The following is a 23,421-nucleotide window of genomic DNA, read 5'->3' on the forward strand; positions in this document are numbered from 1 at the left end:
GAACTTTATTATTTTTTGTATGTACCAGCAGTTTCTATTATTTTACAGCACCTACTATTTGTATTATTACTCGGCTATTGCCACAGTAAATAACAGCAGAGTGGAAATATTTTACTATCTCATTAAATGCAAAGCTTCTGCAAAGAAAAACAGTTCCTATAGCAAGCAGATTTGAGTCTACTGGAACAAACATATGAAAGACATATGAAACGAAAGTTGCACTCATCTTTTCTTCCTTATTGTGATGTATATCCGAGTGAAACGGCTTCTGAAACAAGAACAAATGTAAGGCGGGGCTTGAGTGGATGGTTGGGGTTTGCTATTGGTGGATCTCATGTGAGTGACAGGTTGCCCCGCCCTCGTCATCAAAGAAGAGAAGAGATGCTGCAAGAGGAACTTATTCTGATTCAAGATTACGAGGCACAAAAAGTATATGATAAATCATTTATAAAAATAGGCTACTGCAATATTCCATGAAAAATAAGAATTGTCTATTTTGATTTAATGGTGACTTTAAGTGATAAAGTACATTTGTGTCACTTATTACACAGACTTTTACCACATAAATAATGATGAGATATGAAATTTTGATATATTGATTTAAGAAACCATTTAAAAATCGTACCTGTTTATTATCTTATAATCTTTTACAGTGTACAAAACAATTGTTCTAGAAACAAAATTAACAGTTCAAAAATATTACCTCCTATTAATTAATATGCCTACTATTAACACTGAAGTCTTGCAGCTTCATTTTACAGTAAATACACCAGATAACTGAGGCACACATAATTCATGTGGTTCTGTCATGAATTATTATTATTTTTTAATTTAGCTTTAATTTATTAATAAGTTATGATAACCTGTGACAATTATCAAGCTCAGATATAATTTGGGAACATTGTTCTCTGTTATAAAAAGTATAATCAACTATATTAAATCTAAATATAACTGTTATTTATTATGTGGTTCTGTCATAAATTGTTATTTTTTAATTAAGCTCATATCACATTTGGGTGTTTTGTATTATTTACAACATTGTTCTCTGTAACAAATGAAACAATAATCAAATAATCAGGCTTTTTTATTAATTTTAATTATGAATTTAGGTTTAGGGCTCTGTCATGTTATATTGTTATTTTTACCTTATGTTTATGTTTATTATGTTACCAATAAAAAACAACAAATTTGAATCTTTTTTTTTTTTTACTTTTTTGATCCACATGCAGACCTTTTTACCTTAATTTGCATCTGTAATGATTTTATAATGCCATATTTGTTCATGCAGTTTACTATGCATTTCTTTATTATTTATTCTTATTTGTAAAGTTGTTAAGATATATAAATAATAAAACATCTCAATAGCAAACATATAGAATAGATATGTGCATTCTGCATATTTGAAGATTTACTGTATTGTGATAAACATCAGTTTACGTCTCGCAATTCTGACTTTTTCTCGCAATTGCATGTTTACATCTTGCAATTCTGACTTTCTTTTCTCGTAATTGCGAGTTTACATTTTGTAATTCTGACTTTTCTCGCAATTCTGACTTTTTCTCATTATTGAGTTTATATCTCGCAATTTTGACTTTTTTCCCTTCATTGCGAGTTTACATTTTGTAATTCTGACTTTTCTCGCAATTCTGACTTTTTCTCATTATTGAGTTTATATCTCGCAATTTTGACTTTTTTCCCTTCATTGCGAGTTTAGATTTTGCAATTCTGACTTTTCTCGCAATTCTAACTTTTTTCTCGTTATTGCGAATCTACGTTTTGCAGGTCTATTTTTTTTTCTCATAATTGCGAGTTTACATTTTGCAATTCTGACTTTTCTCGCAATTCTAACTTAATTGCGAGTTTACATTTTGCCGTTCTGACTTTTCTCGCAATTCTAACTTAATTGCGAGTTTACATTTTGCCGTTCTGACTTTTGTCTCATAATTGCGAGTTTACATTTTGTAATTGTGAATTTTCTCGCAATTCTGACATTTTTCTCGTAATTGCAAGTTTACATTTTGCAATTCTGATTTTTGTCTAATTTTTGCGAGTCTATATTTTGCAAATCTGAATTTTTTCTTATTTTTGCGAGTTTACATTTTGCAATTCTGACTTTCCTTGCAATTCTGACTTTTTATCTTAATTGTGTTTACATTTGTACAATTCTGACTTTTCTCGCAATTCTGACATTTTTCTTTTATTGCGAGTTGACATCTCAGAATTCTGACTTTTGTCTCTCAATTGTGAGTTATAAAGTGAGAATTGCGGGATAAACAAAACAAAAAAAATTGTGGCGGAAACAAGCTTCCATTCATTATAAAGATGATAGTGGTTAATATACTGTAGAAGCTTTTAAACTCTAAAACTCTAAAGCAATTCAAAGGTTTGTTTAGGATGAAAGTCAAGATAAACCAAGAGACTTTGGTCAGACACACCTGTTGATCTGCAGTTAGTTCACACAGAACCTGTAGCTCAATCGACATAGACCACTGAATAATTCAGTAAGGATTATTATTCCTGGTGATTATTAATATTGCTGATGCATGTTTTTGGGAGTACCTGTTCTGGATGGGAAGGTTTTTTTTAACTCAAAACAGACTGCTGAGAGTTAAAACAAGTATTACTTAACTGAAAGAGAAGACTTTGAGATTAATTTCTAAGTAACTAAGAAAAATGGCGTCTCAATCTTTTTCTGAGGAGGATTTATCTTGTCCGGTGTGCGGTGACATTTTTTTAATTCCTGTTCTTCTGTCGTGTAGCCACAGTGTTTGTTCAAGCTGTATTCAGAGGGCTTGGGGAAATAAAACATTTAAAGAATGTCCGGTTTGCCGAACAACATCTTCAAATGATCGTCCTCCAGTAAATTTGGCTTTGAGGAACCTGTGTGAGAGTTTTCAACAAGAGAGAAGACAGAAATCTGGATCTGGAGTCTGTAGAGATCACAAAGAGGAGCTCAAACTCTTCTGTCTGGATGATCAACAGCCCGTGTGTTTGGTGTGTCGAGACTCCAGAAAACACACCAACCACAGATTCAGTCCTGTAGATGAAGCTGTCGCGGATTATAAGGTGAGGTTGATTTTTTTTCTCCTCATTCTTCTTCTAAATGATCAGACATCATTAGTTATTTACAGACAGGGCCTAAAACTAACTTTTTCCCACAACTGACAATGGCCACTGGCCAGTGACTTAAGAAAATTTCCCAGCCATAAATATTTTTTACCAGCGTCATTCAGGTTTGTTCACATTCATGTTTACATAACTTCAGTCAGGACCACTTTGCCAAGTATATAAATTTATTACAATTATAACATACAGTTAGTGTTGGCGGTATGGTTCTGTTCTGGGCAAAACTCTGCTTTGCCTGGACAGAGCGGGGAGAGCAGCAACTCAAACCCCCCTGGGGTATAGAACAGAACCAGGATGGAGTCGACAGACGACACTGGATTGGAACACGTCATGAACAGCTGGTTATCAGCTGATGTGAACTTGGCTGACGTGGCCTGCCTGAACTAACGCGATGCTTGATATCCCTATTGAAAAAAAAACTATACCAAAATGGATTTAAAATATATTTATTTCATACTAAGTATACTACAAATCCATTAACATATTAACAGGCATATCGCTTTAGACTTACTGATGTAAATGCGATATTAAACTTTTTTGAAGTATTTTTTCATTGCATAATGACATTTCTTATCATTAAACCTAAAAATGTGGCTTTAATATCACTATTAGTAAGGATAGTGTTTAAATGCAAGATATTTAAAGTGTAACTAAAGTATAATTGCAGTAGTTCCATTTTAACACAATCAAATATACTGAAGTATATCTTTAGTTGGACCTCAGCACTATTTCTGGGTAACTAAAGTACAAGTACAAAAGTAGTTCCAATTTAGCAGACTTTAAGTATATCAATGTAGTTTACCAAAAGTACAATTGCAGGATATTTATATTAAGTACAAAAAATATGCAAATGTATTTGTAATATACTTATACATAAAATAAATGTATTTCAAATACATGTTGGTATATCTTTGTTAGAATTCATAAAAATGTTACCAGAAAACTGGCAATTGATACAGTTTCATATACTCATCAACGTCAATAAATATAGATTAATTTATTATATTTTTATAAAATGTATAAATAAATATAGTTATTAAGAATATCTAGGCCTATCTAGATATCTATCTATCTATGAATGACAGAAAAAAAGCCCACCCAGGATATCTGCCAGCCCACCCTTCTATAGGTGCCTAGAACGGGGCCTGGTGATGTCCACACCAGTGGTCCAGGAGACCCATCTCTGGCTCAACCTGGCCGATATGAGGGAGTCAGACAAGTCTCAGTTCCTTTACACCCCCATTTCCCAGGTTGGGCTCTTCGGCGACGTGGTGGAGAATTTCGCCCACCAGGAAGGAGCTCTTCGGGAGATGGTGACCACACCACTCCCTCCCGGGAGGAGAATCCTGTTTTTGTTTTTGTTTCTGTTCCGCCATGAGACACCGATCAGTGTTGAACTGCTTGAGTTGCTTGAGTTCAGTTGGCAGTTGGACTTCCTCGGCATCAGGAGGCTTACGCTGGGTGTTTAACTTGGGATCCCAATACTTTGGCACATTGACGGAACGTCCCGTCGCCACCATTGTTGGACCACCGCTGAACACGGGGCTCTTGCTCGGCTCCTCAGCGAAAGACAAATGCTTCCTATTTATACCCACTCTGCGTGGCGGAGCGCGAGATGCAAATCTTGCACGTCAATGTGCATTGGCTTGTTCTCTTTCAAGCATACGTTTCGGTGTCTCACTATGGGATACGCCCCTTCCGCGGATTCCTCAGAAGTCCTATTACATTACGCCAGCCCCAATTGGCTGGCAGACATGACGTAGTGTCTGGGAGTGGCTACCCCTCCCCTCAGTATAAGAGGAGCAGCACTACGTCATTACGACATTCAAAAACCTCTTCTCGCTTCACACCAGAATCTTACAAACTTTTCTACGAACTTCTGGACGAATTACTGGCCACCAGGCATTTTTCGCCTGGCTCCTTCGATTAGCATTCCAGCCGATTGCAAGGATTGTTCGACACTACGATGTCTGCAGCAATGCAGACTATCCCGGCTAGTGAGGGAGATTCTGTGCGACTCTGTTCATGCGGGAACAAAATTTCATGCAAGGACACACACCAGGTCTGCTCTGCATGTCTCGGGCTGAAACATGCTCAATTGGCTATCGAGAAGCCTGGTTCATGTGAACACTGCGCACGCTTCACCATGAAGAGCCTTCGTCACAGGCTAGCACGCCAAGCTAGCCTGTCGGGCCAGGATCCCCTCATGACACCTAGCCCCGCGCCAGCTGCCACCCCACAGGTATCCATCCCTGTAGAGCTGCCCACCACGGCAGCTCTATCCTGGAGTGAGCAGCTCGATGTGTGCATGCCTCTGCCCAGTCTGCTCAGCACGAACGAGGAAGAGGAGGCGCTTGATTTCGAGGATGAGGGACAATTGTACTTCCTTCTCTCTGATGAAGAGGAAGACTTCGAGGACTCTCCATTCCTCCCCCCTGCGCAACCGGCACAGCTCCTGTGGTGGGATCCACGGAAGAGGTGGGCAGGCCACCATCCTCCCCTCTTGTTACTGTTGATCTGCAAGATGTATGCAAACACACTGCAGGGAAACTAAATATTCCGTGGCCGACCGTGGTAGCAGAGACTGCAAAGTCTCGCTATGAGGGGAAGAGGCTGCCGAGTGCAAAACGGGCAGCACGACAGCTCCTTCCTGTTTTCCCAGAGCTCCTGGAGGAGGTCGCGGTTACGTGGAAGGGCAAGCCGTTTACCAGCAAGATGCCAGTGCAGGGTTGCTCCGTTCTCGATGTGGAGGGGATGGAAAAGGAAGGCCTTCTCCGAATGCCCCCCATGGAGCCATTAGTTGCCGCGCACTTGCAACCGAAGCGCACGGCGGCTGCAAATCCGACCTTACCATCTAAAGCTGACCGTTTCCAGTTGAGCATGACGGATCGCGCTTATAAAGCAGTCGCGCTCTCTGTCAGGGCTATGCACGCGATCTCTCTGCTGACCGCATACCAAGCGGAGCTGCAGGACGAAATGTCTACCATACCAGGTCAGACACACTGGGAAGAGATCTGTGTTGTCATGGATCTCTCTCTGCATCTTTAGAGATGCGCGGTTCAAGCTGCTGGGAAAGCCATGGCCACAATGGTTATCCAAGAGAGAGGACGATGGCTTAATCTGGCTAATCTCTCTCACAGGGAAGCCATCCTGGACGCACCGGTTGTTGCAGAGGGCATTTTTGGCTCAGCTCTGACACTGATGCAAACGAGATGCGAAGAAAAAAAGAGGGATGACGAGGCCTTGCAACTCTGTATGCCGAGAAAGACACAGACTGCACCACCTCCGCCACCCCGACAGACCTGCGCGCAGGCTACGGCCCGTCCACCTCCCAGCTTTCGCATTCCAAAATGGCAGAGACCTATCGTGAGTGCAGCGGGTCAGAGTGGAGTGCAAGAACAGAGATCTGGTTGGCCTAGGAAGAACTATCCGCCTGCAGCAGCTCAGACGGTCCAGCCAGCCCCTCAACCTCATCCTCAGCCCCATCTTCAGGGAGCAAGGAGGAAGAAGGCAGTTTGACGGGGTCTTCCCCAGGGGAGGGAACAGCCCACCAGTTCGCTAGCTCCCGACCCTCAGTCGTTCAGCGTTCAACAAGTCACGAGTTCCTCTGTTCACAGATGTTCTGTGGGGAAAACAGCGCCCGGTTGGGCCGGGGGAAACAGAGCGGTGAAAAGGTGCACACCCACCCACTAGTTACAAGCACTTTTCATGTTCAAAATTCAATAAAATTTTCACTGTACCCCCAGAGAATGTTGCAAAACACAATGCCCCAAAAAATGTTGCAAAACATGTTCACAGAACACATTATAACATCACCTCGGGGAGCTATCGATCCCTTAGAGGTGATGAGCCACTCAGACTCTGTCCAAGCGCTAAGTACCCTTAGCATGCGCAGTACAGACCACAAACTCGTTCATGACTCAGCCACACGATGGCACCAAAACGCTGCAAATAGACAATCAGATCACTTCCCTTGGGGGGGGGGGTGTGTGGGGGGGGGGGGGTCTTTCATCCACATCCAGAACGCTTGGCACTATGGGCCTAGCCTGTGATTGGTTAAATTTGAATACAACTGGTCTGTCTGACAATGTCGTCAGAACCGTACAGAATGCTAGAGCTTCGTCGACTAGGTCTCTCTATGAGTGCAAATGGGGCGTGTTTGAGCGCTGGTGCGTGGTTAAGCATGAGATCCCTTTTCAGTGCTCAGTGGCAGTAGTTCTATCATTTCTACAGGATTTGATAGACCAAGGAATAACGTTTTCAACCATAAAGGTGTATTTGGCCGCTATTTCTGTTTGTCACATAGGTTTTGATAATAAAACCTTTGGGCAGCATCCTTTAGTGTGCAGGTTCATGAAGGGAGCGTGTTGCGCTTTGCCAGTTTCAAAACAGTTTTCCCCTTCATGGCATTTAGCACTGGCATTTATTTCTCTCAATGTCCCCATTTGAGCCACTGGACAGGATTGATTTTAAAATAATGTTAAGACGACGCTGCTGTTAGCCTTGGCTTCAGCGAAGTGCGTAAGTGAGATTCATGTGCTTTCGGTGCATTCAGCATGTATGCAGTTCATGCCCGGGGATGCAGGAGTATCCTAATCCTGCATTTATGCCGAAAGTAGTTAATTCTATCACTCCTTTTGAGTTAAAAGCTTTCTATCAACCACCTTTTGCTTCATCAAAACAGCAAAAGCTAAATGAGTTGTGCCCTAGTGCGTGCTTTACGCATTTACACGGAAAGAACCAGAGGGTTCAGGGAGAGTGATCAGCTGTTCGTATCTTGGGTGAAACCAAAAATGGGGAAGCCGATTACTAAGCAGCGTTTGTCGCACTGGATAGTGGAGGCGATTTCATTGGCATATTCCAGTAAGGGTCATGCGCCCCCAGCTGGTTTACATGCACACTCAACAAAGGGAATGTCAACTTCGTGGGCTTTCTTTAAAGGAGTCACGATACAAGATATTTGTGAAGTGGTGAGTTGGTCCTCGCCGCATACATTTGCAAGGTTCTATAAGCTGGATGTTACAGCTCAAACTTTAGCACATGCAGTATTGAGCGTTGGAGTTGAGTCATAATTCGGGACTCCACAGGGCAGTGGTTCTCAATCCTGGTCCTGGGGACCCACAGCTCTGCACATTTTATATGTCTCCTTTATCTGACACACCCAGTTCAGTTCAGAGCTCTTTCCTAACGAGATGTTGATCTGAATCAGGTGTGTTAACTGAGGGAAACATACAAACTGTGCAGAGCTGTGGGTCCCCAGGACCAGGATTGAGAACCACTGCCATAGGGGATCCATAGGGATCCATCCCTAGAGGCGGTGCTGTGGATGGCAGGAGATTTTGAGGCAGGCTATCTGGCGATACGGGAGTTAGAATATCCCATAGTGAGACACCAAAACGTATGCTTGAAAGAGAACAATAGGTTACTTGCATAACCCCGGTTCTCTGATAGCATTAAGTGAGGTGTCTCACCAGATCACCCTCCTTGCTGTGTGAAGCGAGGAAGAGGTGTGCTTGTTTTGAATATCTTAATGACGAAGTGCTGCTCCTCTTATACTGAGGGGTGGGGTAGCCACCCCCAGACACTACGTCATGTCTGCCAGCCAATTGGGGCTGGCGTAATGTAATAGGACTTCTGAGGAATCCGCAGAAGGGGCGTATCCCATAGTGAGACACACTTAATGCTATCAGAGAACCGGGGTTACGCAAGTTACCTATTGTTCTGTTAACACTCAAAGATGATAGGGCTCCCTGGCGCAATCCCAGTACACCGGCATGTCGACGTCACGTCTCCGTTGCCTCCTTCAGGGAAAGAGATCCTCCATGACCGCAATGTGGCATGGGCAAAAGCCAGAAAATCTAATGAGAACTCTGACTGGCTGGTTTTCAGGCAGCTGCGCAATGCATGTACTCTCAAAATTAGAAAAGCCAAAGTTGATCATTTTCTTTCTCAAACCACTCATAACCTGAATAACCCATCAAAACTATCAAATCATTATCAGAAAACAGTAAAGGTCAGGAGCTTCCTTCAAACGTTGTGATAGACTCTAAAACAATTACTGACAAAACCAAAATTCTTGATTGTTTCAATGAACATTTCATAGCCTCAGGATTTTTATTTGAGTCACTAAATACTCAACATAAGTGTTCCCCTATAGTGGAGACTGTTGGTTCCGAACCTTCTACTCAGTGTTTTAGTTTTAGTCCTATTAAAGTTTCAGACGTAGATAAAGCCCTCAAACATTTGGACACAACAAAATCTGCAGGCCCTGACAAATTGGATCCTTACTTTTTAAAGTTAGCAGCTAATTTTATTTCCATGCCTTTAACTAATATTTTTAATCGGTGCTTGAACACAAATGTCATTCTGTCCATCTGGAAATCAGCTTTTGTGATTCCCCTGTTAAAAGGTGGTGACCCTGCTATATTAAATAACTATAGACCGATCTCTAAATTGTCTGTCCTGGCCAAGGTTTTAGAGTCTCTTGTCAGTGATCAATTAAAGATTTTTTTTAGACAGTAAAAATGTTCTATCTAACTTTCAATCCGGTTTTAGAAAAAGGCATAGTACAACATCTGCAGCTCTTAAGGTTTTAAATGACTTAATTGAATCCATAGACAAAAAGCAGCATTGTGCAGCCCTTTTTATTTACCTTTCTAAGGCTTTTGATACAGTGGACCACACAGTGCTTAAGCACAGACTGTGGAGGGCTGGACTTTCTGAACAAACTGTAAGTTGGTTTGTTAATTACCTTACAGACAGAACTCAGTGTGTGCAGGCGGAGGGAAACACCTCTAGCTATCTCAAAATAACAAAAGGCATGCCACAGGGATCAGTGCTGGGTCCACTGCTTTTCATCCTATATATAAATAACATAAATCATAACATATCGAAAGGAAATTTTCATTTTTATGCAGATGACACTGTACTGTATTGCTCAGCTCCTACAGCAGTCCAGGCCCTCTCCCAATTACAATTTGATTTTAATATGCTTCAACAGAACATTTATGATCTGAAACTTGTTTTAAATGCTGAAAAAACAAAAGTAATGCTTTTTTTTTTCAAATTCAAAATCCAAATTAAATCTGCCTTCAATCATCTCTTCTCAGGGTAAGAAGATTGAGTGTGTTTCTAAATACAGATATCTCGGTATTTTAATAGATGAATCTCTTTCTTTTACTTCTCATATTCAGCAGCTGGCAAAAAGATTAAAACTTAAACTAGGGTTTTATTTTAGAATCAAATCCTGTCTCTCATTCGAATCTAAAAAGAGGTTAGTTGCTGGTACTTTTATGTCTATTATTGACTATGGTGATGTTTTATATATGCATGCTTCATCTCAAAGTTTACATGCACTGGACACTATATACCATGGAGCTTTGAGGTTCATCACTGGTCTTAAATTCCTCACTCAACACTGTGAACTGTATGAACGTGTTGGATGGTCTTCTCTGTCAACACGGAGACTTCAACACTGGTATGTTTTTATATATAAGGCTATTTTAGGTCTTCTTCCATCCTACCTTCTGACCTACATCAGTGTAAAAAATATTGGGACTTACAATCTTCGGTCCCAGGATCGTGTCCTTCTGTCTGTACCAAATGTTAGAACTGAACTGGGGAAAAAAGGCATTTAACTTTGCTGCTCCCTCTGCATGGAACAAGTTACAGAAAAATTTGAAACTTAATAAGCTTGTCTCATTGGTTACTTTTAAGAGGATATTAACTGACTTGGAAGCAGCCACATCTGGCTGTAGTTGTACAGCATGATATGCTAAGGATTTGTGGTTGATGTATCTGCTATTTTAGTTGTTTTATGTTATTGTGTATTCTGTGTTGTATGTATGGTTGTACTGCTGCCTATCTTGGCCAGGACACTCTTGAAAAAGAGATTTTTAATCTCAACGAGTACTTTCCTGGTAAAAAAAAAAAAAAAAGAGGGTTACATAATTATGTAACCGAGACATTATTCAGATTTATGTATCATCAGAGTTATAAAACAAGGATTGGTAAGGATTTTTGTCGCTGCAGTCTGTAGGACATTGAACAGTGGTGATTTGTGGGGGTCACAGATATTTTATAATAATTTCGACCCAACTCTCTCCCTCCAAAAATATCACCTCCATTTTGCTATCTAAAATACATCAAAGAAATGAGGCAACAACCTAAAAATTAAATATCACTCAATAAATGAGATGTAAGACATTATTTCTATGTTGATTTTGTTTCAGGAGAAACTCAAAGCTGCACTGAAGCCCTTACAAGAGAAACGGAGAACATTTCAGAATTTCAAACAGAGTTTTAATAAAACTGCTGAACAAATTAAGGTTTGAAATTTATTTAAACTATTTTGAGAATGTCTATATTGATATTGATTTAATTTGGGCATAATATATTTGTATAAAATGTATTTAATCTTAGATTAATGCAGAACACACAGAGAAGCAGATTAAAGATGAGTTTAAGAAACTTCACCAGCTTTTACATGATGAAGAAGTGGCCAGAATAACAGCGCTGAGAGAGGAAGAGGAGAAGAAGAGTCAGATGACGAAGAAGAAGATTGAAGAGACGAGCAAACAGATTTCATCTCTCACAATCACAATCAGAAACATCGAGGAGCAGATGAAGGCTGAAGATGTTTCATTCCTGCAGGTGTCAATGAATCTTCATTATTCTCCAGTGATATGTCAATTTCAGAGATTAAAACCAAATTAAGTTTTGCTGAATAATGTACATTTATTTTCTTTCTTTTTTTCTTTACAGAACTTTAAGGCCACATTGCAAAGGTTTGTGTGTTTTTGTCTCTTTGCTTCTGAACTCAAATGATCAGCATCTCTGACTCTTCAATGTTGTTTCAGAGCCCAATATACTCCAGATCCAGACCTCAGTCCAAGTGTGACGATCACTTTCACAGATCACCTGACCAACCTGAAGCTCAATGTCTTACAGAAGATGCAGGACAATGTTGGTAAAAGTGAGTATGACAGAATTAAACAATGTGAGGATCTATGAGTATCTGTTCTCTCTCTTTAGCTTCAGACTTCAGCATTGATCTTTCTCATCCTGAGACGTTTCATGCCGATAAAGGTTTCTGATGATTCAGATGATGAATATAATCTATATTATCATTTTCCAAAAGGTGGAGGGGACAGCAGAAAGATTAATAGAAGAGACTTCCAGAGACCGGCTAGATCCGAAACCCCTCTGCTCCCAGCTGGTGTGATGCTGGTCCCTCCCTGGTTTGCTGCACGATTACCCTCTAACACCGTATCTAGAGAGGAAGGTTTACGTCAAGCCTTTGAGAATGCCCTTAGTGAACAAAAGAAAATGAACAACTGAACATGATGAAAAGTGAAGAAAATAAAATCTGTTGGAATATCATCAATTCAATGTTACACTGCAATGTTGAGTTCAAACATCGTGTTAACAGCCTTTAAAATAGTGCGCATGTAAAAACATAAGTTACTAGTGTAATACTAGTGTTTCATATTTAAATTATTAGTAGGAATTTTAAATGATTCATGTCAAACTTCAGCTGAAAATTATTAAATAGGGTGTGGTTTGTTTTATCATGAATTGTTCTTTTTTAGTTTAGTTTTAAGTTTTCATTTTACAAATTATCATCTTTTTGCCGAAGGTACAGGTTACCAAACTGCAAGCTTAACGGGTATAAATTCTCATTTATGCCGCTTTCAATTAAATTAATGAATAATAATATAAGGTGTGTGTGTGTGTGTGTGTGTGTGTGTGTGTGTGTGTGTGTGTGTGTGTCAGCTGCAGTGATGTATGTGTGACAAATAGCTACTACTAAATAAGACTGTGATGTGATGTGATGTGGGTTTTCTTCTGTTTTCTGTGAATGTGAGGAAGTTATAGGGGGTACTGTGTGTGGTTGTTGGATGTTAATTGAAGTTCTGTATGGGATAATTATGAGCAATGTAACAATAATCAAGGTCAGATGTAATTTGGGTGTTTTGTACAATTTACAACACTGTTCTCTGTAACTTATGAAACAAATAATCAAATAGGATATTTTATTAATTGTTAATTATGAATTTGGGGTTACGGTTCTGTCATAAATTGATATTACACTTTTCACCTTAAGTTGCATTTTATTCTATAATGATTCTATGCTATATTTGTTCATGCAAATTTCTATGTATTTCTTTTATATAAATTCAATTACAAAGATATTCTTTATTTTGGTAAACATCTCAATTGTAAACGTATAGCCTAGATGTGTATTCTACGGCAGTGGTTCTCAACTCCAGTCCTCAGGACCCGCTGCTCTGGACATTTTGTATGTCTCTCTTATCTGACACACTCAAATCAGTTCATGGAGTCTCTCCTGACAAGCTGATGATCTGATTCAGGTGTGTTAAATAAGGGAGACATACAAAATGTGCAGAGCAGTGGGTCCCGAGGACTGGAGTTGAGAACCACTACAGACCCCCTAAAGGGACGTGGTGGTGGAAACAAAATTAGGATGGGAGAATTTTTTTCCCTCGTTCCCTCGCAAAACTTTTGCGTTCCCACTGTAAGGCTGGAAACTTATGCTGCTATTTTGAACCAATAATCGGAACAAAAGGCAGTTGAAGGATGACGTGTATAATTATGACGTGTATAGTAAATAAACAAATATTTATCTGACCCCAATATAATTAATCTGACTCCATTTAAGTTGTTGTTATTCTTTAACCTCTTATGCTTTAAAGGTAAAAGTCTTCCTTAGAACTGATAGGAAAACGTAGGATTTAACCTGAACGTTTACATAACGAAAGTTATAATCACTTTAGTTTTCAACATAATCAGTGATAAAAGGAAAGATTCTCAAAGCCTTTAAAGCAGGCAAAGTTATTTCTTAAGTTACATGTTTAAATATACAGACAGTCGAATGGAACAACATACTGTATAGAAACTTAGTTGTAACAAATAATATTCCTTTCGTGCAGAAGAGGTCGTAAAGCCTTTCTTGTGGTATAAGGTTACGTACGGTGTGCGGGAGTGGCAGGGTTAAAGCCTTTCTCCTAGATCAACAGTTACCTTTCCTTCTTATACCCTGAGCAAAGCATTGTTAAACATGAGTGGAATACCTACACCGAAACTGACTGACAGGAAACCAAAAGATGAGGCAAATGGGTGGAGATCCAGAGGGGGAGAAGAACATTAACATATTCTCCTCAATGCATGTTTAACCAATAGTACCGTAATTTCCGGACTATTGAGCGCACCTGAATATAACACTCACTGAATTTTTTTTAAATTATTATTTTGAACATAAATAAGCCGCAAATGTCTATTAGCCGTAGGTGCCTACCGGTACATTGAAACAAACTAACTTTACACAGGCTTTAACGAAACACGGCTTGTAACAAAAAATAAATTAGCGGTAAACAGTAGCCTACCAAGAAAGTCATTGGTCACTATCTTCCTCCTCCTGTGAACTGAAACCACTTAAGTCATCTCCTTCGGTGTCGGAGTTGAATAACCTCAGAATTGCTTCATCCAATATTGGATCGTTTTCATTGTCGCTCTCAACACTTTCATCCGGAGGCAAATTCCCCGCTGAGCTCATGCTGCCCTCTTCAACATGCAGCAGTCCAGCCTTTCAAACCCGTTGATGATAGTGGATTTTTTGACAATGCTCCACGCTGTCAGGACCCACTGGCAGACTTGACCATAAGTTGCTCTTCACATGTGGCCCGTTTTAGTGAAGGATTTCTCCCCATTTGTCAGCCCACCCTAAATGTACGATTTACACTGATGTCGAGTGGCTGCAAATACTTTGTTGTGCCCCCAGGAATCACAGCTGGAATTGAGTTTGTCCTCTTGATGTCTTCTTTCACCGAATCTGTTATTAACGAGCAATGCCTTGTTCCTGTGAAAGAATCCTCCCGGTCGCTTGCCGTAACACTCCGAATGCCATTCATGCATTAGGCTTTCCGTCATCCATCCTTTCTTGTTGACTTTCACAACAATTCCTCTCGGGAATTTTTCTTTTGGCATTGTTGTGCGTTTAAAAATCACCATCGGTGGAAGCTTTTCTCCTGATGCCGTGCAGTTCAGAACACAGGGGAAGTGCATTTTTTCATGCCCAGTGGTTTTCAGCGTGACAGATGATTCGCCTTTCCTGTTGACAGAGGCAGGTCAAACGTCAGATGAACCTCATCCATATTTATGATGTCGTTCGGGCCTATGGAATGCATCAGTTTGTGGAAGTTTGAAACTTTTTCCTCGTAGTCGGGAGGGAGCTGCTGACACAGACTCGTCCGTACCCTGATGGACAGGCCTTTACGTCTCATAAATCTGAGACACCACGATGGTCAACCTCTAAAATCCTCAAACTTCATTGCGGTGGCGATTGTTTTGGCTTTCAGTCGGACCTGCACAGTTGAAACACCTCGGCCGTCTGCTCTCTGTGTGTTGACCCAGTCTTCAAGCTCATTTTCTAGTTCGGGCCATCTGCTTATCTTCCCTCTGAAAGCTTTAGTTGTCTTTTTGCATTGAGTCAATTCCTCACGCTGCTGTTTCCAACGTCTTATCATCGACTCATTAAGACCAACCTCCCGTGCAGCAGCTCTATTTCCTTTTCCAGCAGCCAGATCAATCGCCTTCAACTTGAAAGCTGCATCATATGCATTTCTCCGTGTCTTTGCCATGATGAGGATGACAAAATGACTACTGTAATCAGAATGATGGGAAGTTTGAGTTTTTTGGCGGCATGAAGCTTGTGAAAGCGGGAAAAATCCATAAATTAGCCGCGTCATTGTTTAAGCTGCGAGGTTCAAAGCGTGGGAAAAAGTTGCGGCTTATAGTCCGGAAATTACGGTACCTAGATTGTACATTAGGATACTTTAATATCTCTATTAAGTTCACCACCATTCATTTCAGTTTATAGGCTGTCAGATGAGACCAAACATGGCATAGTTACATATTAGAACACACTAGTAAATAAACAGTATGTAGTTGAAAGCATATGTCCTGTGAAGCAAATGGCCCATACACAAAATATATATATTTGAAATATACTTTCAGGATATATTTTGGAATATATGCAAATATTTGAAATTGGCCCAATAAATATATTTCATACTTATATTTCATATATTTTTGTTATATTTCAGAATATATTTCAATGTATTTGGAATATATGCCACATATATTTTTGACACTTTTGGGGACCCATACAGAAAAAAAATACACTGAAATATATGCATATATTCCAAAATATATCCTGAAAATATATTTCAAATATATTTCTTTTGTGTATGGGGGTACAGACGTGTCATTGAGGTGCAAACGACTCTGTCTCTCCCGACAGAACCATCCTGTGCCTGGAATGTCCCAACAGTCCTCAATAGCATATTGATGAAATCCCTGCACTAGATAGACATTAGCATACTGTGATGATGAAGGCCATTGCGCCACGTTTAATTTAAAAGGCTTTTTGAAGTACTAGGGCAGTAAAGAGTTCTGCCCATATTTGCTCAGCCCTACAAGTTCAAAGGTAAACAGAATGAGAACAAGATCGACCAAAAGACTTTGAGCAGACACACCTGTGAATACGCATTTAGTTCACATCTGTTACTCAGTCGACAATAGCAAAAGTTTTGTGATGCTTATTATTTTTGTTTGTTTATTACTATTAGTGATGCACATTTTTGGAGAGCGGCTGTGGATGTAAAGCTTTTTTAAATTTATTTAAAACTGAGTTTAAACCAGATTATTGGCTGGCTGAAAGTGAAACTTTAAATTTTTAAGTGAAGGGAAAAATGGCATCTAGATTTTTTTCTTAAGAGGATTTCTCTTGTCCGGTGTGCTGTGATATTTTTAGAAATCCCGTCATTCTGTCCTGTAGTCACAGTGTCTGTGAACATTGTATTCAGAGGTTTTGGGGATTAAAAACATCTAAAGAATGTCCGGTTTGCCGAACAGTGTCTTCATACGAATATCCTCCAGTTAATTTGGCTTTGAAGAACCTGTGTGAGAGTTTTCAACAGGAGAGAAGACAGAAATCTGGATCTGGAGTCTGTAGAGATCATGAAGAGGAGCTCAAACTCTTCTGTCTAGATGATCAACAGCCCGTGTGTGTGGTGTGTCGAGACTCCAGAAAACACACCAACCACAGATTCTGTCCTGTAGATGAAGCTGTCACGGATCATAAGGTCAGACAAATGATCAAAACAGTTTATTAAATCATCAAATATCAATAATTATTGACATACGTTTTCACAATGACATACTAGTGTGGGTTTATTCACACTTACATTTTGTAAAGATATCAGCAATAATGAAGATTTTTATGTTAAATGATATCAAAGATTAAATAAGATCAGATAAATCAACAAGCAATCAAGAAGAACACAACATAATTAGCTAAATGTGTCTTTTATGTCTTTAATTATTTCATTATTTTCTGCTGACTTCCTTTTTAAAGCCATACACAGATCTAGGATTAGGATCAAAACATTTTGTTCTAAATTGAGATTTTGATCTTTCAATATATCAGTTTAGTACATCATTACATTACGTTGTAAAACAGGGAGTGTTTTGAGTTATGGTGCATCTGTCAGCTCAGATCCATTCCCTCTGCTGTCTGTACTATATTATATAAAAGAACCTAAGAAAAAACCTAAAGAAAAAAAATAATTCCAAGAGACTGTTTGTTTTCTTTCAGGAGATACTCAGAGCTTCACTGGAAGACTTACAGGAGGAACTGATAAAGTATATGAATTGTGAACAGAATTTGTATGAAACTGATGAAGATATTAAGGTTTGAAATAAACAATGTGATTAATGCAATTCTGGAAGTGTAGATACTGATGTAGATCTAGTTTGGCCAATATTGTTCTCACACAAACCGCTTGTTTCGTGTCTTAGGCCATCAATGTGTACTTACGATGGGGAATTGTTTAATTTGGACGATGGGGAATTGTTTTAATTTGGACTCTGTGGATGCTCTTTGAGACAGTGACCACAGACCTGCATTATATGACTGACAGACAAGAACGGTTTGACCTAAAAATATCAAAATTGAAACTACTGCGGAAAAAAAGACACCTACATCTTGGATGCCCTTGAGGTAAGCTAAAACATATCAAAAATTAATTTCAAAGTGAACTATCCCTTTAAAGGTGGGGTGTGTGATTTGCAAAACGGGCAGCAGATTTTGAAAATACACAACTCAAATGGTCCTACCTTCTTTCCTTTGACTCCACCCATTCAAAGAACATGGACATGGATGGGGGAGGGGGCCGTATGGTACGACCGTTTGATTGACGCACTTACTGTCCAATGATTCTAGGTGGTCTTGGAAATTATTGGCTGGAGTTTTTCGAGTCCTGCCCGTTCCACAGATGATTAAATTGCTTGATTTTCATTTCAGTGCTTCTTACTCAGTGGCTGTAAGTGGGTTAGAAAATAGGATTTCAAGTGATTTTGAAAAATGGCCAAAAAAGAGAATTACATACCCCACCTTTAAGGGGTCTGAGCTAAACATGAGTGTGACTAGGAGAGTTCGTAGACCTCCTGGCCATTTAAAGGATTTTGTTTTGTATTGAAGTAACTGTATACCTCTGTGTATGGGAGAGTGCGAGTGTGAATTTGTTCTATTGCAGAGCCTGTTGTTGCTGTAAAAAAAAAAAAAAAAAAAAAAAAATTAAAGGTGGTATCAGTGATTTCAGGCCCAATTTTTTTTTTTATCACATTCATCTAATCTTTCCTAACGATCCGCTAGCCGCCCGCCCCATAAGCATGCCATCAAAAAAACGCGTCTCTGTAGGCAGCCTAGGCTCTGAGATCTACACACAAAAACAAATGGTTTAGCCAAACACTCAAAACCAAAACAAATAGTGTTCCAACCAATCACTGACAGGGGGAGGGTGTTGTGAGGTTTTGAGCCAGCTTTCTCTTCAGCTCTGACTTTGCGTGCAGCCGTGCACAAGCACAAAACCTCTATAACAATAATGTGCTTTGCACTCTATTTTGTTTCAGTGTACACAGCTGTTTATTTTTTTTATGACAGTTGACGTTGTTATTCTAACAAAAACGGGGACATTCTGGAGTTGGCTCTTGTTGTGTGTGTGCAATGTATTTTACCCTCTGGGCTTGCCATAGATAGGTATGGGTCATGCGCACTTTTGGTACTGGAGTGTTGCAAGTTTTCGGAGATAGTTGACTGCCTATAATAGAGTGAAGAAGAGTTTGGACGGCTATCATTTATTATTTTCTTATTTCTGAGTGAGTTTAGGCGAACCCTGCTCGAACACTAGCTTTAACTGAAAGTGGAACTCTACTTTGAGATTAATTTCTAAGCAACTTCAAAAAATGGCATGTAGATCTTTGTCTGAGGGGGATTTTTCTTGTCCGGTGTGCTGTGACATTTTTATAAACCCTGTTCTTCTGTCGTGTAGCCACAGTGTTTGTTCAAGCTGTATTCAGAGGGTTTGGAGGAATAAAACATTTAAAGAATGTCCGGTTTGCCAAACAACATCTTCAAATGTTCGTCCTCCGGTAAATTTGGCTTTGAAGAACCTGTGTGAGAGTTTTCAACAGGAGAGAAGACAGAAATCTGGATCTGGAGTCTGTAGAGATCACAAAGAGGAGCTCAAACTCTTCTGTCTGGATGATCAACAGCCCGTGTGTGTGGTGTGTCGAGACTCCAGAAAACACACCAACCACAGATTCAGTCCTGTAGATGAAGCTGTTGCGGATAATAAGGTCAGATAAATGATATTTCAAATATTAATAATTATTGACAGACTATTTAACTTTGACAAACTAATACTGAAAAAATACTTATGTGGGTTTATTTATAAAGGAACAATTTAGACTTTTTTATTATCTGTTACTCCCCATGTAGACAATAACTTTATCCCTTAAAACTCATTTTTGATCAAAATGATTTTTTACTGTTAATCACTTAACTCAGCCAGTTAAGAGCTACATGTAGCCTGAGATGTTATATGTTCCCTAGATCACACGTTTTATCAGCTGACAGTATCAGTATTAACAATGAACATTTGTGCAGTTCTATGACAAACACTTATTCATTACAGAATATTATGAACTGAACTATTAGGACACAAAAAGAGGTCCACATCTTGTGGCACACTTCTTCCAAAACCAGCGTCAAACCAATGTAGCCTACTGAATCAGCTTAAATGTATGGAAAAGCATCCAGGAACTGCTACGGGACAAATAAGCTTAAAATAATAACAAGAAGAAAAAGAAAAAAACAAGGTTAATTTACGGAGCCCCTGAGGGGACCTGTGAAAAAAAAAAAAAAATAGGACTTTCGCGTGCGCACGAGAAACTTTCGCGTGCGCACGCGATAGACATAAGGAGTTTGTTTTGGTGACAGAAGCTTCCAGTGCAGAAGCCAAGTACAGAAAACATTTAAATAATGCAATATAGTACAGTAAAAGAAATATATAAAGAATATATACAGCTGCGCTTCAGGGAAAAGTGAGGTCCCGCAGTGTTGTAGTCAGACCGGATGTCTCCACTCTTTTCCCACATGAACAGCAACAAGAAGAGAGAGGGTCACTGAAATAATGCCCCTTTTAAAGGATTAGTTCACCCCAAAATGAAAATTTCCTAATAATGTACTCACCCCAATGCCATCCAAGATATCCATGTCTTTCTTTCCTCAGTCGGAGAGAAATTATGTTTTTTGAGGAAAACATTTCTGGATTTTTCTTCTAACAATGGACTTCATTGGTTATCGTCCGCGATCGCAGCTGAAGAAGAGGTTATCTAGCGAAACGATAGGTCATTTAAATTTTTTTTTTATAATTTATAGACTTTTTACCTTCAATAGTTCGGATTGAGCTGATCAACAAATGGACAGGGAACTGCGTCATCACGTTGAAAGGTCACGCCGGCGCCGGCAAAAGTACCGCCCCACTGTTTACAATGCGACTGTACGTAGGAGGATAGTTCAAATAGTATTGTTTGCTATTATATATATAGTAATAGTATTCAGTGAATATGAATATGAATAGTATATGAATAACATTCTGATGAATATGAATAGTAGTTCAAATAGTATATTGCCGGCGCCGGCGTGACCATTCAACATGATGAATGTTCCCTGTCAGTAGTCCTTATGATATACCTTATGTCAAAAATGATTGACGGCTTTGACCTTTGACCTTTTGACAGGTTGCCCCTCCTACCCATCGATCATGTGGTTTTGACAGTTAGTTTGACCTATTGACCTGGCTAGCCCTAGATCATGCAGTTTTCACAGTTAGTTTTGCCTTTTGAAGTTGGTATAATAATTCATGGTTTTGACAGTTAGTTTGGGCTTTTGGAGTTGCAATTATATTTAATGTGGTTTTTGATCGTTTGAAGATGCTGTTATATATCAGGATCCCCCTCCCTCCATATTCCTGAGCGTATCCGGGCTGTACTGTGAAACTGAAAAAAAAAACGAAAAAAAACAAAAACGGTGAAATGTATCTCACACAAACGTTGAAAAACATTCTGTTCTTTAAAAGTGTATAAATTAAATGTTTATAAAATACCAACCAAATACTGAACCAACCATTTCAGTTTAAATAAAAAGGAGTCACAAAAAATTGCAATCAGTTAAATGTTTAGAGAGCTGAAGAAAAAACATACAGCTCATGAAACAACGCAATGTATGAAACGGGTTCACGAAAATAAAAAATCATCTTACATGTTTAGAAATCAGGGCCCTCTGGCCTCTCTTTACACCAGCGTTTGACCTTGCAGTGGAATTAATTAGATAAGATTAATTATGTTACTAACCATGAAAATCTGAACTTAGATTTTCATCTTATGATAAGCTTTTTATTACACTTCCTATTTTCTATGTCTGATGGTGACTAACTTTCCATTCCAGATCTAACAATAAAACAGGATAACTTTTACTTCCTTTTATTTAGGATGTAGCCACCAGACGAACTTTCGATATGATCTAACCTTCTAACAAACTTTTGACTCAATGTAACCTGGGTCGAATGGAACTTTTAGAAAGGACTCAATGTTCTGTTTATTTTGACTGTATTGTGAAATGATTGTCTGAAATATTAACCCCTTACAATGTTTTTGATATTTTGCTGATGTAGCTAACAAAGGGTAATGACAGCTTGCTTTAAACAATTCAACCAATCATATTGGTAGCGCATGACATGTTAGTCATGATGATTCTATTTTGATGTGTCTGGCTTTACCCTATAAAGCCTATTGTATTCTTATGTTGGGCCGAGAATCTCTGAGTATTGCTCGAGAACTCCCGGCCGTTTTGAATAAACCATCTGAGGGACGTTTACTGAAGTCTGTCTCATTTGTTTTTATGCTGTGCAGCAAAGAAGTTAGGTTAGTAGACTCGGCCAGTTGTCGACTGAAGACGCAAGAGCTAGAGTATAAAGGGCAGGGATGTAGTGGAGGCTAAACGCACGTAAACGCCGTTTACGCACCTCCCAAAATTTGGAAATAGCGTTTGCCCAAACACGGAGCAGAGAGCGCAGCGCGCCGACACACACACACACACGGAACAAAGAGAACGGCGCACACACGTAGCAGAAAACACACGCTCGTGAAGTCACTAAACAAGCTGCGCGAGAATGAAACTTGATCGCAGGCGCAGCCGCAACAGGAAATCATTAAAACGAGGCAAAAAGGTGATTTTTTTTATTCATTACAGGCAGCTGGTTTAATGTAGGGAGCATGTCAAAACCCAACTGTACAAGAGATTCAGAGGGAATCAAGCCTGCACCAGGTTAAAGACTTTTCCCTCTACAGGGAAACACTGATCCACATTTTTCTGATAGAACAAACAACTAATCAATTAATCGAGGAAATATTCAACAGATTAATCAACTATGAAAATAATCCCAAATCCCAAATCATTATGCACAAGTGCATTGCATTGGAAGCCCTGGATATAAGCCTCCCTCTCGATCTCTCTTAAATATTTTTGTTCTCTCTGTTTTGTCATTTAGTAAACTTTATAGATTTCAACCATATTATTCCTTCTCCTTTTTGAGTCTCTTTAACAAGAACTTAGATTAATGCATGAATTGAATAGTGATTGTGTGACCTATGATGAGGGAACAACCAGTGATACCCTTGGTAGTACCATCAAATGATAGCCTATAGCGATGTCATCAGGATACACATACACCGGTAGGCAGTGGCCCACCTTACCGGGTGACCACGTCGTGGTCCACCAGAATTGATAGTTTACCCACCTCTTTTTTTACCACTACACCACTGATAAAGGGTATTAAGTGTCGATTAGTAGACGCTCTGTGTCGACAGTAG

General features: G+C 39.4%; 1 protein-coding gene across 1 annotated transcript in view; it reads left to right on the forward strand.

The window, feature by feature from the left end:
* Window positions 1–2,570: 2,570 nt before the first annotated feature.
* The window catches only part of LOC311277686 (E3 ubiquitin-protein ligase TRIM35-like), a gene marked incomplete at its 3' end in the record, with an annotated part of 38,359 nt that continues 17,508 nt past the window's right edge, over window positions 2,571–23,421 (forward strand). The window contains exons 1-5 of the mRNA XM_084388056.1: window positions 2,571–3,066; window positions 11,358–11,453; window positions 11,548–11,778; window positions 11,890–11,912; window positions 11,985–12,100. Coding sequence (XP_084244182.1) covers window positions 2,674–3,066; window positions 11,358–11,453; window positions 11,548–11,778; window positions 11,890–11,912; window positions 11,985–12,100 — 859 coding nt within the window. The 5' untranslated portion in view covers window positions 2,571–2,673. The remainder of the gene's footprint in view (window positions 3,067–11,357; window positions 11,454–11,547; window positions 11,779–11,889; window positions 11,913–11,984; window positions 12,101–23,421) is intronic.

Source organism: Rutilus rutilus (assembly GCF_951802725.1).
Source record: "Rutilus rutilus genome assembly, chromosome: 18".
Lineage (NCBI taxonomy): Eukaryota > Metazoa > Chordata > Actinopteri > Cypriniformes > Leuciscidae > Rutilus > Rutilus rutilus.